The sequence below is a fragment of the Sylvia atricapilla genome, chromosome Z (genome assembly GCF_009819655.1).
Source record: "Sylvia atricapilla isolate bSylAtr1 chromosome Z, bSylAtr1.pri, whole genome shotgun sequence".
In the NCBI taxonomy this organism is placed as follows: Eukaryota; Metazoa; Chordata; class Aves; order Passeriformes; family Sylviidae; genus Sylvia; species Sylvia atricapilla.
In genome coordinates, this window is record NC_089174.1 from 71,306,189 (window position 1) to 71,325,011 (window position 18,823).

The following is an 18,823-nucleotide window of genomic DNA, read 5'->3' on the forward strand; positions in this document are numbered from 1 at the left end:
CTATGTTTGTGCCTTCTTTTCATACATTAAAATGAGGATAAAATGTTTTCCTCTCTCACAAGATAAATCCATTCCTATTCAAGGGAATGTGTGATATCATTGTGATGAATCCCATGAGAAACTATTAATTCAGGATGCAGCATAAGCTTGGGAAGATTTGCACTAAATGAAGGAGTGGCCAGAAACTGAATGAGCTGCCCTTTCTATTAATTCTCATCCAGCCCATGCACTAAATGAGATGAGGATCCTGTGGAAAAAAATACTGAGCCATCATGTAATTATAGACGGTGCACACAGTTAACGATGAATCCACATGAGGAGTCAGAACAGAGGCTGTCCAAATACAAGCACATCTATTGACTCTCCGAGGATTTGAGTTCTTTTTGGTAGATGTAAAAGCTTTTCCATGCAGGATGGTCTGGGGCTGCTGTACAGAAATTATAAAGGTACCCTTTATGGGTCCATTAGTTTTCTCAGAATTTTCCTTAATATATAGATAAAGTATACTCACACACAACAGGTGCACACATGTGATTACAACAGTGTCTGCTGTAAAGTAATGTAGTGGTAAGGGGTGTTCTAATTCACACAGAGAATCTACATTCCACCCCTGAATTTCCATGCTCTTACTAAAGTGCTGATCTTTACAGTGGAGAATGGATTATGCAAAGTGATCACACACAGAAGAAATTTTGTTACGACTGTGGGACGGGTAGCCAGGGGATCTGCAATTATGTGGATCGAGAATATAAACCTCTTACACAGGAATGTGCAGGAGATCAGCTGCATTCCTTCAGTCCAGAGCCTGCGGTAACAGCAGAGAAGTGTTGTAAAGCTACTGAATTAGAGAAGTCTTTTTTGCCCTCCCAGTTCTGGTTTTGCTTAGCCTGTTTACTGGGACAGCACAGAGGTACAACACAGATGGAAACCAGCTCTGTTTACCCTAACTAGGATGTTCATGCTGAAACCTAATTTTTATGTCAATATTTTGATGTTTTCACTGCTGACTGTTTTAGCAGGCACAGTCAAACACTGCAGAATTATAGACAGAATTTGGAGGTGGAAAAATATCAAGTGAACAGATTTCCTTTTCTTTCTTTAGAAAAGGTACTAGAGGTCTTTTAAAGGTCTTTTAAAAGGTACTAGAATAAATTACAGGTGAGAAACCCTTAGAATATAGACTGCTTATGTATGGATTTTCCTGTCTGGAAGATTTTCTGCTTACATTTCACTTTCTGGGTAGCAGTTACTAATAAATGCCATGATGCGTTTCTGCAGCCTTTGCAACAGTAATAAAGTTGATCTTCACTCTGTTAGCTGCTCAGTGATAATTTGCAGAAGTTATCGTTCAGCTATTGTTCTGTTTTGACAGAAGACAGTGTACTGCCACTGCTTGTCAAAAACAAAACAAAACAAAACCAACATTTATTCAGAAGAACTACAAAAAAGCATCCAGCATTGGTCAAAGTTAACACTAGTTATTTTTCAGTGAGTAAAACCATACAGATTCATTTTAAATCCCAGCAGCAATCACATTTTATTTTATTTGAACAAGCAATGGATAGAGTTTTAGCTACAAGTATATTTTTTCTTTTTTTTTTTTTAATGTATCATAAGACAAATTTAGTATTATTGATACAGAATTGCAGTGCCAACACACATTAATACTAAGAACATAGGAAAACTGTGTAGTTGTGTTGTTTCCGGCATGCTGACCTAATTCTTTGGTATATCACTAATTTAATGGAGACAGCCTCTTGAATGCCACTGAAAAATAAATAATCTATTAGCAGGCACAGTCAAATAGTCAGACATATTCCTTGCACTTTATATGCATGATCATGTTTTATATTTGGGTGCTACTGCTGATGTTTACACATAGAATGGGTATTTGATGCCTGGATGAATTTGCCTAGTATTTGGTTGAATAGCAAATAGATAAGAGAAATAGCAAATAGAAAGAGGAAGTCAAGTTTGTATACAGCTTTTCAGTATACTATCAGTGATTTTACATACAGTACAAAATAGCTTATAGGCTACTATTCCCTAATTTTATGTTTGATATCCCCACTCCAGTATGCCTCCTTTGCAATTTCCTGTATTGTGAAGCAGCAATAAAAGACACTTTTAAAAGACAGAATCTCAGCCCTATTGAAAGTGAGACCAAAAGTCACTGACTTAACAGCTGATGTTTTTATGTTTATAAACAAAACTTGCTGTGTTGCACAAGGTACCTAGCTTCCCTTCAGGATTATATGAGACTTGATCATCAAAAGGAGCTGCTTACACTGATCCAACCACATGGGTTGTTACAGGTTTTTGATTAACCTGTACTACAGCAAAAGCAACAGATGTTCTGTTTTTTGAACATGCTCACCCTCTTTTTTGGGAGCTTACTCTAAATATGTTTTGATTTGCAGTGACTTCTGATATATTAATAATATATCAGAATAATATATTAAATATGTAAACTGATATTTATTATTATGAGCTACCTGTTGATTTTGCTTTTATTTGCAACTTAATCATTCAGTCAACAGCATCAAAAATGAACTTTAGGAATAAATGTTATTTCTAAAATGGATAAGCATGGAAATGTTTGATTTCTGTACTCTTTCTTAGCCAAATCTAGGATTAAACTATGGGACTTTGAAAAAAAAGATATTATCAAAACAGAGTGATAAATACTCCTATATATTTAGCCTTGAAGTGATTTCCAAAGAGTTTATCATCAGTTTATAGCTTATAATACCTTCTGCTATACTGGCAACTTAACTTCGAACTAAACAGAAATTAAATCTAAACCTAAATGTTCTGAGTATACTTTGAGCAACACTACAATATAAAGTAGAACACTATACCCTAAAGTAAACTTCAGATAAATTTTAGAGAATGATATCCTATCATTAATACAACAAAGAAAAAGAGACTTTTGCAATAGTGGAACATGGTTTCCCATGTCAGTGTAGCTAATATTATTGCAGTTGGAATGGCAAGTCAGTGATGTATTGCCTTCACTGACACCCACTTTTGATTTCTTCTTTTCACAACAGGATGCTATCACCATTTCTTTTTTTGAATACTGTCCTATGCAGAATGACTGTCTTTGGTGTTTAATAAGTGAAAGCCAGAGTAACCTCTTGCCAGGGATTGTTGTCCTCAGTACCCTTCACAGATATGAACTGGCCTCTTTAGCAATAGATAATTAAATAAGTGTTTTTACATGGACTGTCAGAAATGTTAAAAGGAAGTGAAAAATTATAACCCTGACTTTGGCTCATATTACCTGAATTTTAAACGCTCAGATAAATGGGAATACAAATTTGTACAAAGCACTGGAGGACAAAAAGCTGAAAAAAAGATTAATTGTACATTTTAAAAAGCAACCAGTTAATGTGCAATCAGAGTTCGTGACTCTTCTTGCTTCTGTCTTTCACAAGTGGGATTCCAAACTAGAGTTTGATCTTCAATGAAGTTGTTATTTCAAGATAATTCAGCATCAGACTCGTTATCATAGATGCAATCTGAAATGGAAATAAAATGCCAAACTATGAACATTGTGTAGTACTTCAACACAAAGACAAAGTTATTTGTTGTAATTGAATATAAAAGAAGTATTGTTCCAAATGTTCAACGTACCATCTCCAATATCATCATAAATCTCTCCATCACTGTAAGTTAAAAAAGACAAATAATATATTTAAAAGTTGAGACATCAGAAATGTATTAAAAAATACAGTAGCAGTATGGTGCAGGCAATCTATCAAATAATTAACTTGCTAATTAGGAAAAGAATCTTTGTGGTAACAGAACTATGTTGAGCAAGATGGTCAGGTCAAAGTATTTTCAGGGAAGGGTAGACTTGGATACATTTCTTCATAACATGAAAGGGTTGCTTTATTAAAAGTCTGTTTTATTTATTACATTTTTACATAGATATTCTCCTAAAGTTATTTCCATAAAGAAATTAAATACTTAATCTTTCTTAAAAAATGATCATCAGATATCCAATCAGCATGCATTTGAAATTTTTTAAATTTCTCTACTCCACAATTACATAATAGTTCTGGAGGTGTTATTTTTTAGGTAATGAATTTAGGTAATGTCTATAAAAGGTATATGCTCCATAAAAAGGAATTTTCAAATATATGACTTAGATACATGGACAGGCCCTTGAAAGACAGTAAGACTGCTTATATATATAATTCAAATGTGTGTAAGTTTTAAATGCTTATAAATGTGACAATTCTAAAAGGGACATTTGATTTGATATTTAAGGGTCTAATATAAAGGGCCTCTTGAAGGGAATGGAGCGGCTTTGTCTGACAGGAGTTTTGGATTATAACCAAAATAATGAGTTCCCTGCAATTACTTGGAGCAAACCTGAGCCAAAACTTCTATCCCACTAACACTGAAGTGCAAACAAACCTAAAGAAAATTGGGTCCATTTCAGTTAAACATATGAAAAAGGCATCAATACACCTAATCACATTAACTTACTGCTCAGTAATAGAGTCTAGCACCAATAATGCTTAATTTATGTGATTTTTCAGGGTTTTACCAGAGTTTATGGTTAAGCAATGAGGAATGAAGCTCTGGCAAATTTCCTGCATGGATGTATGTGATTAATTTTTGACAAATTCTAACTGCTTTAAAATAAGTCAATTTGCAAGTTTAGAAAGATAGACTAAAATAATTATATTTCACTTTTTATATCGGACCATTTAGAACAAAATTAAGTGTTACAAATTTTTTAAAAAAATCCCTTTATACTTACTTCTGAACTAAATTGCTTCTCAGAACATAGCCATCTGTAAAAGTGAAATATAGACGTATTTAATTTAAATTGAAATACTCGTTATTACCTCTGTTGCTAGCATTAATGAAATGCAGCTTTTCTCTTTTACATACTTCAGACAGAAAGACATAATAGATAGAAAACAATGTACAATGGATGCCTAGTTGATGAAGAGTTTGCTATGTGCAATGTTTTGCTTATTCTTATTTGCCTACTTAAATAGTAATAGGGGAAGAATGGAAGATTGGAAGATTATGTTTTCAACTTGTATTTCAGTTTCCTGGTTGCATGAGAGGAGTGTGATACAACAGTTATTAGCAAAAAAGGTCGTTCAATTCACAAACTACAGCACAAAAATGCAGTATAATAAAAACAACATAGTAATATTTGCAGTAATATTAAGTAACAGAAATATTTAGTTTCATACAGAGACAAAAATTTATTTCAGGATGTGTACAAAATAAATATTATTTAAATTATTAAATTAAATTATTAAAATTAATTAAATTAAATACCCGTAACTGTTTACAATTTTAACTGTGACATTAATAAGACCAATAATGGATATTATAATGGAAATAACTTAGAAAGACTACTGACTATTATTCAATTAGTCTGGTGCATTACTAATGAAATCAGATAAAACTACACATATTCTTTTTTAATGTATATAATTACCCTAAAAAATTACTTCCTATCTTTGGTCAAAGACATCTACAGAGATACTTGTCAATTGGTATAATGAATACAAAGAAAGAGAGAGCCATAACAGTAATTACATGTTTGTTAGTAAACACTAGCACGCTGGTACAAAATTAGAAGAGTTCTAAAGAATAAATGTGATCTTGTCTTATTATTATTATTTTTATGCATATTTCCTTCTTTTAATCATTAGCAGTTTCTATTCATGATATCTTAGCTCAGTTGTCTTTCCCCAGTTTTTATTTTCTGGAATAAAGACATGGAAAATTATGTTTTGAGTTTTTTTTTAAAGACATTGTCTTTTCAAAATTGTTTTTAGAGCAGTCCAATAATTTCCATGACTCTTGAAGTCTCCAGGAAATAATTTAAAATCATTTGGCTAATCTAAGCTCCTCTGCTTGTTCATAAAATTTTCTCAAGTGAAATACATAAAAGCAAAACTTCTTTGCTGATAGTCATGAGCATACAAACACCTTGTTCTTGGAAGTCATGTGCTTGTGACAATGCTTCTACCATTGCAAAGCATTATCTTGGTTCTTCTGATGATCCTGAGCCCTTAAATACATGGGAGATAGAACCCCTGCTGGTTTCACGCTCTTTCACATTTACTAAGCTAAAGTTACATGTCCAAAATTTCAGTTTCTAAATAATTTATTAGTTTTTATAGTGCTTCCAAATAAAGAAGAAGCTAGCAAGTCAGCATCCTCCACATTGATTACTTAGAAACCACTGAAAGCTATAACAAATCTTGCCAGCTGCTCACTGACAATGTAAAGGAAGCTCAGAGAGGTCAAAACTTAAACTTTGGGCCACTGAAATCCATTTATTTCCTACTGATTAAACAAAATCTACAAAGCTGAATTGAAAGCTTTTGTGTATTTCAAAATGCGCGTGTTCAGACCAAGAAGGATTTTGAGATGGTAGATGAAAATCAGTTCTTTGTTTCACTTTTGACATTTCAAATAATTTCATAACATTTAAAATAAGCCATAGCATAATATGTTCCTAAGATCATCAGCCCTTGCTTAAAAAGGTGAGAACACGTTGAAATATGATTTGTGGTTTTGTTAAACTGTTGGTAGAGGCTTGAAACTATGGAACTGCTTCATAAGTTAATGATTAAATCAAAGAATTTATGTGCAAGAAATAACAAAACCTGTGGATTTTTAGTCTACCTAGCCTTCAGAAAGTAAAATCACAGCTTTAAGATCAGAGTAACAACTGGAGCAAATAAACAAAACTGTCATGCACTTAACTAAAGTAGGATTCAAACTTTGCTAAATAATGTGTAAATTGACTGGGATCTATTCAGAGGTTTTCAGGGAAGATATTTTTATTTGTTTTGCTCTTTTATGCATAGCAAAGCAGTAGCTCCTGTCATTATTCGAGAGGCTTTGAAGACTACCAGAGGAAAACAGCCAACATGAACTACTTTCTACTTTGTTATTAGTTTGATTCAAAAAATGTGGCTTTGAAAGCTCTTTTTTTTTTTTTTTTTTGGGAAGTAGCTGGACTAGTGCAATCCATATTTTGAAAAACATATGTGTTGTTACGCAAGAAATTCTTCCTCACCCTCCAGGCCTGCCAGGAAGAAGGCTCTACTCCAGACTGTAACAGTTGATTTCAGGAAGGAAAAACTAAAAGGAAGGTAGCTGAATCCCCTTTGGAGGTTTATAGCATTGGACTGTCTCCTACATAGGTCAGAGGTAAAAAGGAAAGATGAGCAGGGGGATGCTGCTATTTTGAAAGCAGGCTGTTCCAGCACAAAGTGAATTTTCACTAGATTTGGAAAGTGTCGTAACAGAAGCTCATTAAGAAATTGAAACCATCAGGAGATGGTTTTGGACTTCTCCAAAAATTTAAAAATTTCTGCCAGTGTAAACCCTGGCCAAGGACTTCAAAGAAACACTGAAAGACCTCGTGCAGCTCCCAGAACAAACAGATATGCCAGCAAGGACATATGCCTTGGATTAGCTGGCAGCTGAGGGGAAGACTCCTAAGAAATGTTCCCCCCAGCCTGTTGAAAAGATTAAACTGCATCTCTTACCAATCCAAAGTTAGGATATTGTTACTGATTTTTCTCTTGGCTTCAATCAGTGGGCTAGTGCTATCCAGAGGTGCAGCAACGATTTTACTTTTACTAGACTCAGTGGGTTATCATAGCTACACTCCTTTTGGCAATAGGAGAGAGACAGAAGAAACATCTGTTGATCCTAGCTGCAAAGAAAAACTGTACCAAAAAAGGTCCTTTTTTCTAATACTTAGTATATCTTGTCCATTGGAAGTGTTTTGGATTCTTTTAAGGCAAATCAGTGTTAAAACACAATAATAAGATAAAAACAAATTGCCTCTTGTCAACCACCATGCAAGGTAAACCTTGGTAAACCAGGGAAGAAAGGTTTTACACATCCTACTCAACCATTCTCTGACAATTTGATATGTACTACAGTTTTTCAACAAAACTTACATTTTCCTTCTTCATTCCTGCAGAGGACCTTGGTATCATCTGTACTTTCAATAATGTCAAGAGATTCCCCTGGTTTAATTTGTAAGTCTTTATATCCCCATCTTTTCTGAGACAATTCCTGGACTGTGGTTGTAGAGTAAAGAACTTTTATTTCACCATCAAACTGAAAAGGAGGAAAACATCGACAAACTATGGTTAAAATCCATTAATTTTTTCCATTAATATTCCCATTTTAAAAAATGGGAATTAACAAATTAATTAACAAATAAACAAATTAACAATTATTTGTATATGCTACAATATGTATGTGCCCATACTTGCTATTTGGACTTAGAGATGCTCAGATCATTATTTTCACTTGTAGTAATACTTTCCCTTTCAAAAGCAAGTTATGGGGAACAAATTAGAAGACAGATACTTTGTTTTTATAATTTATGTGAAGAAGACACTTTGAACAAAACTTACTTTGAACTTTTTTCTGAACTCTTTCTCTTCTTTTTCCATCTTCTTGAGCTTTTGTACATCTTTTTCATCTGACTTAGTTTTTCCAAAGCTTCCTGAGGCTGATGGACTAAACCAAGAGGTTACAAATAAAACAAAATTAGCAACACATCCGAAGCACTGGCATGCTTTCTGATAATTTTGGAGAAAATGCATTTGTCTTCACGTGTTTTTATAATATTTCTTTGCTCTGAAAAACTAATATTGAGAATACAATACATAATAAAATACAGATTTGACTTCAAAAGAAGTAAAAAAGTTGGGACTGTCTTTCCTACTTCTCTCTAATATCTATCACAAAAGCAAATATCGAAAATTAATTTTAAGTATCTATCTGTAGGAGAATCTCTCAGCAAGAAGAACTTTTTGTGAAGACTGTGCAGCTTTGGGCAATAAGCTGAATGACAGGTCACACTGTGGAGGCAGCTGGAACATCTTAGCCTTGTGTATGCTAGTCCTATGTGCCTGTACACTTTGCTACACCAGGGAATCTGCATTACATGACCTATTTCAAGTGCTGGTTCTTTTTGCACATCCCTGATACCACTAGCTTTTGCCAAAGAGCACGAAAGGGTTTCATGCCCTTTCTGAGCATGTGGCTGGGAATGTTAAGTCTGACTCTACTTTTTGATCCTTGCTGATCTCGGCAGGATGACAGTTTCATTGACGATGAATGTATGCATGTGTGACCTACTCTAGATTTAGCTTAGAAGGTCCACATATTTTCCTTTGGATACGCAGTCCAAAGAGATCTCTCTCTTTTCTTGTCTCCAGATTACATTATTGTAATGCACTGTCACTCCACCTGAGTGGAGTAAGTGGCAATAGGATGTGACATGTCACAGTCATCCTCACAGATGCAACTGTGCCTATAACACTGCGCTCCAGAGATGACCATAATTTTCTGGTTCAGGATAACTTTTTCAAGTTGAACTTACACCTCCAAATACGTTTCATACTTTAAACACGGGCATTGCCTCCTTTTCTCTTAAAATACTGCAGCAGCTGAGATAAAGTATCTATCCTAACAGTCCCCAAATTTTGATAGAACAAGAGGTACAATGTGTAATTAAGTTCCTTTAGACCATGCATGATTTTCTACCTCTTTTCCATCAGGGACTCAATATGTTGGCATGCAAAACATGCTTACTTACTCTATAGTCTAATTAATATTTCAGTCTATAATGGAAGCGAGAGCATCTAACTGCTATTATCAGTAGTAGGTTTATAAGAACTAAAAACCTGACAACACCAAATAAAGCAGGTATCAGTGGAAATCTGCCTCTAGTATATACTTTAAAAATGTCTCTCAGCATATTAGATTTTTAATCAGGGATGTAATATTTTCACTTGCCTGGGATCAAGTGGGGGGGGAGGAAAGTCTGAAGAATCTACGTCATCATAAACATCATCTCCATAATCTGAAACAACAGTGTTTAAAAGAATGAAATATTATTTTGTAAAAATCGAGAACTGGATACATTGTGTGACAATGTATGGTATTTTAGCTAAATTGATAAGAAATTATGCCAAGTACTGTAGTCATTTACTGCCTATGGTAACTCTGGGTTCTGTTTTTCAGAACATGTGCAACACCACTTAACCTTTTCAGATTAAGATTCTTTATTAATAATAACAGATATTCACTGAAATTTTAATCTTTTGAAGGTGAAGCAAGATTTAGCCCATGAGATAGCCTTTAATTTTAATTAATCAAATTACTACTGTATTGTACTAAGTACATTTGTTGAGTTTGATTTTAATGCACATTCAATACCTTCTGTAGCCCCCTGGTCAATGCAACATTGCTTAGAAGTGGATATGAATCATGGGTATGTTGGTTTTTAGGCCATCTTGCAATGCCAAAGCTGTGAAGAGAATTCTTAGCCCAAGAATACTTTTTCAATCATGTTCAGCATATTTGTGGAGGGGAAGCAATTGTTCGACTCATCAAACCAATGGCTAGAAAAATCAGCAGGATACAGAAGGTTTAGAACTCAGTTCTAAACTCAGGACTTAAAATTCAGAACTCAGTTGAAGCAGACTCAGAAATTCTGAAAACTTGCTTTTTATTCCACAACTGAGCTGATGCTTATATGTTTTTTTACAGAGACACTGCAAGTGATAAAAATAGAAAAAAATAATTTCTCTTTACTTCTGGGGTCTTTCACTGAGTGCTTCTTTCCAGGTGTATCTGTTCATATTTAATGCAAAATAAAATGCACTAGTGTAAATCTCAGGTAGAAAAATCACATTAAATACATTAAATTGTTTACCAGAGAGCTTGCAATGTATATGTATCACCTTGTCTGCAGCCAGATCATATCATATCATATCATATCATATCATATCATATCATATCATATCATATCATATCACAATATTTGAAATTTATTTACTGCAACTAGGTAAGCAATAGGAAGTCCTGTTTCATTCCTTGGATGTATTTTTGCTACTAGCACGATACAGAGTATACAGAAAAGAATCAGGAATGTATACAGAAAAGAATCAGGAATCAATACGGAGACTGAAAAAGAGGCTATTAATTACCTTTTCCAGACTGCTTTGTTGAAGAAGAGATGCTGGAGGGAAAAAAAAAGCTCATTAAGTATTTATATCACATTAATAGCCTTTTTTGTAACCTAAATAATTTTAAAAACTTGCAACACAAGGGTTTCAAATAATCTCCAGACATTTTGAAGTGCCACTGACACCAGCAGAACTTAAGGACTAAATATATTTTTATCACTGAATTAAAATAAACTGGTTCAGAACCAGTTTGACTGAAGAATGTGGCAAAAACACCACTTGCTGACTTATTCTCTAGGTAAGATGGATAGAAGACAATCTTTGCATTTTTCTATTTGGCGTGTTATTCCTAAAATTTTGATTAATGTGTCTAGGTTTACCAGTTTATATCAGTTACATTGTACTGGTGAGAAAAGTAAATTTTAACAGTGTATGCAGCAAATTTACATGACCAGTGGCACAAAGATGATAGATTATTCTGGTGCTTTTCACCAAAAAAAGAATTCAGCATATTTTGATTACCAGACTTTTGCAAGAAATACATCTTGTTAAGAGAATAATTATGAAGGTGAAAAGAAAGCTCAGTGTTTTTGCAGAAAAGTATCATCCTGAGCTGCAATTTGATGCATGATTCATTAGACTGCTGCAAGGATATGTTAGTAGCATGTGATCAATGCTTTATTAGAATTAGTTAATGTGCACTTTGATTTCCTCGCAGATTCTTACAACAAATTTTCATTTTCTTCTGCCTCATTGACTTTGGCTGTTTTTTCTCGTACACTTTTCTTTTTGTCATCTTTGACCTTTAGCCTCTTCAAGATTCCCCAAGGCCAGATACCATTCTTATCTTCATCCTGCGATACAGACCTTTGGAGTATGCATGTGATTATCACAATGTAAAATGTAATGTTCTTCTTAAAAGGCCCAGTTAAATTCTCCATTGATGCACATAATTATCATTAATTCCCAGAGTGAAATTGCTTACCCAAATGCTAACATGCTAAACTAGATATATGAGTGTTAGGCCACTTGTAGGTACCGAGATATATTTGTAGTATAGATATTAATCTAGTGGCTTACTGTTTTCATGTTGTTACTCAGCAACCTAGTATTTTAGTTTGTTATTTTCATTTCAGACTTATTCTGTCTAGTTGGAGATTGGGAGATTTTATAGATTACAAGCTGCTTTTGCTGACATATCAAAAATACAGAACAAAACTTCTTAAAAAAACTGAAGAACCCTTTTCTCTGGCTTCACATATCCATTTTGATGTATACTCGCTTACTGATCATCCTAGTACCTGCTAATTGTTATGCTGGATTCAAAACCACTAAAAACTGGAACCATTCTGTCAAAGAAACAAATTATTTAAAATATATAAAAAACATACCTAGCATCTTTATCATCAATTTCATCATAAATGTCTTGATCAGAAGGAGGAGATTGGACCATGCCTTTAAAAGATCAAATAGTGAATTAATGCAATTATATTTCATTCTGCTGACTAAGGTATTCATTAAAGGCTTCTTTACTGTATCAGATGTGCATGCAGTTTATGCAAAATTCCTTCTGAAAACCAGCCAGACCCTTTATTAAAACAGAATTTTTCATTTATCCCAGTTTAGAATGCCATCCACAGCATTTAAATGTGACACTGCCAATCACAAGAGCATGGATACTGAAAACAAATGTCTCTACATTGTAGTCAATGAAATTCTAAATGGCTGATTTTGACACAGACCTTATGATGACTTTTAAGTTTTCATATGTGACTCAAGAGATGATTGAACATGTCGGACTAACACTCTAATCATCACAAGGTCTCTTGTTTTCATCCAGAGAAATCAGAGACAAGAGGAATATAAACTCCCCATTTGGTCTCAGTTTTGACCTTTGTGCCCCACCTCCTTCAGGGCAGGATTAGCTTGGTTTGCATGTCCAGTTCTAGGCACTGATCAGCGTAGGCACTGAAATCTGTACTCAGCTGGCAGAAGCTCCATTCAGTACTGCCAAGGAATGCTTCTGCCATGACCAGTATCTAAACTTGAAGCTGGGAAGATGAGCTGTGCTCTTGGGATTAACAGAGAATGCTACATAAATATATATGCTAACAAAGGGGAAACTGGGTTTGACTGTGTCAGCTTGACAGCATGAAGCTGCTGCAGTTGAGCCACCAATGGGCAGCTGTAACTGAAGTTCCCCTTAACTATGTCAGCAAAATGAAGCCTTAATTGATAGTAGTGCTGGCTGCTTCAGAACTGGATTTCTCCCATACAAAAAACTCTTGTTCATGTTGGTATTTTTTCCAGTTATATCTGTCCTGTTTTGTGGGATGATTTGCCTTCATACACAAATAAAAAGTTAAAGTTTGAACAGCTGGCATGCTGGTGATTTACATTATCTGAACACAAAAGTTCTGTCTCACTCAAGTTCCCACAGGTGGTGGGGAAGTTAAATTGGCTACTACCCTTCCTTGTTTCTTGCCTGTTAGCTAACATTTAACTTGCTTATGGATAATTACTGCATTATGTGGAAGCTGCAGAAGTCAGAATGTGAGGGTAAGAAACATACAGAAACAGCTCCCTCCTAAACATGTAAGTAGAACTTACTTCCATCTCCACCTTGGTCACCACTTTGACTGGAAAAGCAAAAAAAAGACATTTTAGAGAAAAGCAGTCATCCGTAAGAAAAAGAATGATCATGATCATTCATGAACATGATCACCCATAATTTCTCCAATTATTAATTCTAAACATTTTGGCCAAAAAGATTTAGAATGTATTTTATATTCCTGTTGATATCTTTAAATTAAACCACGAAATATAATTTTGGATCATAGGATAATTTGTGTTGGAGGAGATCTCAGGAGATCATGTAGTCAGACTTGATGGGAATAAAAACTATAATCTGACTGAGCATTGGAGAGTAGATCCAGACCCTTTATATTCATTTCTTATGAGGCAATTTTCTTGAAACAAAATGGTAAATGAGTTAATTTATTGCTCAACTAGCTTTCAGTGGGTATAAGTGTATGTTTCTAACCATATGAAAGGATTCTGTGTTATCTCAATGGTCTAACAGTTGTTGAAAAAAGCCTGAGAGGTTCATAGTAGGTGAGATTATTTCCAGGTCAAAGGCTTAGCTAAAATTATAAACCAAAGAGTTTGTTTAACTCTTGTGCCAAGAAGTACTGAAATACAACACCTCTAGTCAGTTATTAATTTTGGAATATTAGCAATACTACTGATACCGAGATGATACTATTTGGTCAAGAGCATTTTTTTTTTTTTTTGGAATGACATTTTTACAGTGGCTTCAAAACATGTTGATGTATGTCAGACCTTTCAACAATTCATGCTCATGAACTGAAGAGAGTGCTATTAATCACTAGAGAAGATAAAAATGTCAAAATACAGCTTAAAGGATTTAATTAATCTGAGCCAATTATTCATCCTTCGAAGTTCCTTGGAATATGCTGTTATTTTAGTATGCAACAGTGTAAGTGCAGTTGTTCACTTTTGAATTCAGTACACTTTCTAAATTCTTTGCATTGAGGTGACTAATTGTAATGCTTACCCTACTGAAAAGAATTGGCCAAAGATACTTCTGCAATGAAGTAACTAATGCTGAGATTACCTGAAACAACTAACATGGCTCTCATGGATAGGCCATGATGCTATGAGACTAATGTGCAGGGAGGAAAATTAATACTGAGCAACCTGGAAAAATATCAGACACAAAATTATATTGGTTGCATGAAAAATGCCAGCCTGAAGGCTGAGTTTTCCACATGCTGCAGCCAGCCAGCTGCAGTCCTTTTATTCCAGTCGTTTCATTCCAGGTAGGCCTCTAAGCTAAGGAGCCTCACGGGAAGAAGCAAGAGCTGTGTAATGGCTGAGTGCTTCAAGATGGTTGTCCTACATATTGAAATCCTTCACACCCATATGAAGATCTCTTATCTGAATCCCAGGATCCCTCTCTGCACATCAGGACATTTAATGGAGAACAGTTTGTTGAATATAAGAAGCAAATATAAGAAGCAAATTTTCCTGTGAAGTCTGGTAACATAAGTACCACTGTCATGCTAGGTTATGTGATAGCTTTGGCTCTTGTGACAAGACCACTAAGGTATTTCCCTGCCAGCATGTCTGATCTGCTGCTGGATATTTCAGATCTCCAGTTGCAGATCTATTTGACTTGAAAAAGACATGTTGAAGTAGATAATCTGCAATGTAGCACTGCACTGCAAATGCATGGAGACTGTGCCATAGAGAAGCTTCTGATGAAGTCAAAAAAATATAGCTCATACCTATCTTATGGAATTTGAGAGGCCTTTTATTCAAGGTTAAATTCATAAGCCATACTCTTTTCTGAAGGGTTACCCTAGACATGATTCCAGAAGTCTCTTCTTGTTGAAATGGAAGACATAGTAAGACTTAAAGACTCATGCTAAGGCTCATGAGATCAATGAGGGTGACCAGGAGTTCCCTGGTGCAGTGTTTCCATTGCTCTTATAATCTTTTATTCTTGCATCTTAGAAAAGGGAGCATGTAGTTCCAAAAGACAGATGAAGTAGAGAGAGAGAGAGAGAGAGAGGGAAGAGAATTGGACGTCTGCAGATGATTTGTAATCCTGCATGGCTTGCACTTTTTCTTCTTTGGATTTCAATGAAATAGATCCTCTTCCAATAGTATAGGTTCCTCCTAAATATGAGTGCTTCCAGATGCTAGATTTCAAAATTTGTTTAAACCCTCTGAACACATCAATCTGAACAGCTACATATAATAGTTACACATTTCTTATATAAATTTTTGTGATGAGAGTTGGGTTTGTTGCTGTAAAACTTCCCCTGTCTAGCCTGACCCAAGTGAATCACTTGTTTCTTTTCATGCATTCCTTATACATACCTGCTAGTAGTGTCCTGATTTCCAACATCATCATACGTTTCTTGGTCACTCTCTGTATGTTTCACAGCAGCTCTGGTTGATGATTTTTGCTTTCTTTTTAAAGAATCGTAATCAATCTCCACCATGGTTGTTTTAATGTACCCATCTAAATAAATGAAACCATGCAGTTTAAGGGTCATTATAAAGGAATGACTTTAACAAGAGGTATTGAATCCTAAGTTATATTATTTCTTTGCTGTCTGTAACATTAACAGGTGTCTTCAACCTCATGCTGTATTTACCTACTAGTTGTCTTTTTTATTCCTGTGTAGTGTTAGTTTAAGTTTTTTGTCTGTTAGTTTTATCTATTGAATAAATAATTCATTCTACAGTAGACTGAATCAGCCATTATAAAAGAACTTACAAATGAAGAGTGGGCATTGAGGTGCTGGCTCAATAAAGCTACTGGCTGCTGCCAGGGGCCTGGGCAAAAGGCAAGGACTTATACAAACCCTTGCATCCATTCGTAACAGTGCTGCATGCCTGTGGCATATTTTAGGGCAGTCCATGCCATAAAGTTCCTGACAGGTCATTAGGAGGACCGTGTGCATTGATTTTTCTTGAGGTTGACAGACACTGTAGTTGCATTGACCAAAGCAGTTGACTTGAGATGAGGAACTCTGTCTCTTCTGAGGATAATTTTAGACAGGTATACTGCCTGTACAGAAGAGTGCACAAATGAATTTCTCCAATGTGAAAAATGCTCATGCATTTCTTTGAAAATGAGTGCAGTTTTTAGTGTGTTTCCTCTCAAATGTAAGACATTGATCTTTCCTCTTACTCAGATGATAAGAACTGGTTTTCCTTTTCTGTTTGGTGTTCTTCACAGACCTGGCCTGTGAACATGGAAGGCCAAAGCATTGGTGTAATGAATTGGTCTGCATTATTGGAACATTTCAATGAGAAGCCTTGTACAGCTTCAAGCTTTGCTGACACAAGAATTAATTCATGGCAAGTTAATTAATGGACTGCACATGCTCTAGAAAATAATAGAAAATTCTCCCATCTCTCACCAAGTTTTGGTTTTCTGTGTACAAAATGATCTATGTAGTTGACTTATTTTTACAACTTCAAGGTATCATAGAAAATCTTTTATTGGAACTAGCTTCTTGAGATCATCTTGGCCAATCCCTCTAAACAAACATGATCCTCCATTAGAGCAAGTTGGCCAGGACTGTGTCCTGTCAGGTTTTGAAGATCTCCAAAAATGAAGACTCCACCACCTCTTTGAGCAACCTTTTCCATTGCTTGGTCACCCTCACAGTAAAAAAAACATGTTTTCTGCTGTTTGAATAGAATATGTTTCAGTGTGTGCCTGTTGCCTGTCACTGGGTAACTGGAAAGAGTGTGGGTCCGTTTTCCTTACATCCTCCCACCAGGTATTTATGAACAATTAAAAGATACCCCTTAGTTTTCCTTTCAGCAGGCTGAACAGTCCTAGCTCTCTCAGATTCTCTTTGTAGAAGATACACTCAGTTCCTTACTATCTGTATATATCTATCACTACAAATGGATCAGCGGGTATCACCTACAATTTGGTAGAACTCTATTCTACATATCTGAACTGTCTTACTAATTTTCTTATAATTTTAGTCCCCCTAAAGATCAAGCAAAAGCTTTTAATAATTTTGATTGATTTTATAGATCAACCTTTTATAACCCAGGAGCCAGATCATCAACTCCTTTATACTCAACGATCCACTGATGGTATTCATACAATAGGAGAAACATCTTGGATTTCAGAGAAAATAAAATCTAGAATTCAGTGAGAAACTTTCCATAAGAATATGAACAAGAAAACCACTTTAAACACGCCCTTACATTCTCTAATTCTGTTTTAAGAACACTCATGTTATGTTTATTACAAAGACATGAAAGAATTTGATACTTGTTACTTGCAAGGAGTTGAGTTCTGATGCTATTTTGAAGGCTGCTGACAGGGAATTAACCCTAGTATTTCAGTGAAGGTCCCAGCATACTGTGCCTAACCTATTCCAGCACCTGTAGGTGCTATACTGTATTCTGCAATAACTCCCTGCTATGAACCATGCCTCATATGCCAGCTGAGGATGGAAGGGTGAGTTGGAGTAATTATTTACTTTGGTGGCCAGTGACTCAGCCATGGTAGGGGATAGTCCTTGGTGTAATGCTCACATGTTTGCTGTCATGCAGTGAAAACATTCAGGAGCACAGTGAAGAAATAGAACTCACAGCATCCTTTTATCCTTCCGAGCCATTTTCCTTCTGGGTTGTCTGTGAGTCGAATGATTTCTATTTTATCTCCCTGTTTGAAAGTCAGTTCTCCCTTCCGTCCCTTGTGGTCAGTGCAAGCTCGTGCCTGATGAAGGACTTCGATGGGTCCTGTTAACTGAAGAAAAAACAGAAGATATCACAGATGTGGAAAAATGGAGTTCTTTCCTCAACATTCAGAAAAAAGTAAACATAATAATAATAATAATAATGGTTATTTGTTTCATTGATATTTAAAAGAGTGTGGGTAAATAAACAGAAAGGCTTCCTCCCCTCCCAATTATACTGTTTAAATTAAAAATCAGAGATTAAAAGAGAGGAGAATGGCATGGCGATAGAGCAATTGAAGAACTGATTGGCAAAATCACAGAAAAACTGTGATTAAAATCAACAAACTAGCCTACAACACCTTTTATGAGTTCACAGAAGAGATGTATTTAATTTCAATGGGTGTCTCCATTTATTTCCAGCAGAACTGCTCATTAAATCATAGAATCTTTTAGGTTGGAAAAGACCTCTAAGATCACTGAGCTCTACCATTAACCTAACACTGACAAGTTCAACTAAACCATGTCCCTAAGCACCACATCTACACATGTTTTAAATACCTTCATGGAAAGTGATTCTAC

The 18,823-nt window shown here is 35.2% G+C and overlaps 1 protein-coding gene across 1 annotated transcript in view; it reads right to left on the bottom strand.

The window, feature by feature from the left end:
- Positions 1-1,398: 1,398 nt before the first annotated feature.
- Positions 1,399-18,823, bottom strand: part of FYB1 (FYN binding protein 1) — a 38,783-nt gene continuing 21,358 nt past the window's right edge. Inside the window, exons 7-18 of the mRNA XM_066338561.1 lie at positions 18,156-18,312; positions 15,906-16,050; positions 13,608-13,636; positions 12,389-12,452; positions 11,724-11,864; positions 11,019-11,050; positions 9,823-9,889; positions 8,433-8,538; positions 7,968-8,130; positions 4,778-4,811; positions 3,640-3,671; positions 1,399-3,524 (exon numbers count right to left, since the gene is read on the bottom strand). Of these exons, the coding sequence (XP_066194658.1) occupies positions 3,484-3,524; positions 3,640-3,671; positions 4,778-4,811; positions 7,968-8,130; positions 8,433-8,538; positions 9,823-9,889; positions 11,019-11,050; positions 11,724-11,864; positions 12,389-12,452; positions 13,608-13,636; positions 15,906-16,050; positions 18,156-18,312 (1,011 nt within the window). The 3' untranslated portion in view covers positions 1,399-3,483. The remainder of the gene's footprint in view (positions 3,525-3,639; positions 3,672-4,777; positions 4,812-7,967; positions 8,131-8,432; positions 8,539-9,822; positions 9,890-11,018; positions 11,051-11,723; positions 11,865-12,388; positions 12,453-13,607; positions 13,637-15,905; positions 16,051-18,155; positions 18,313-18,823) is intronic.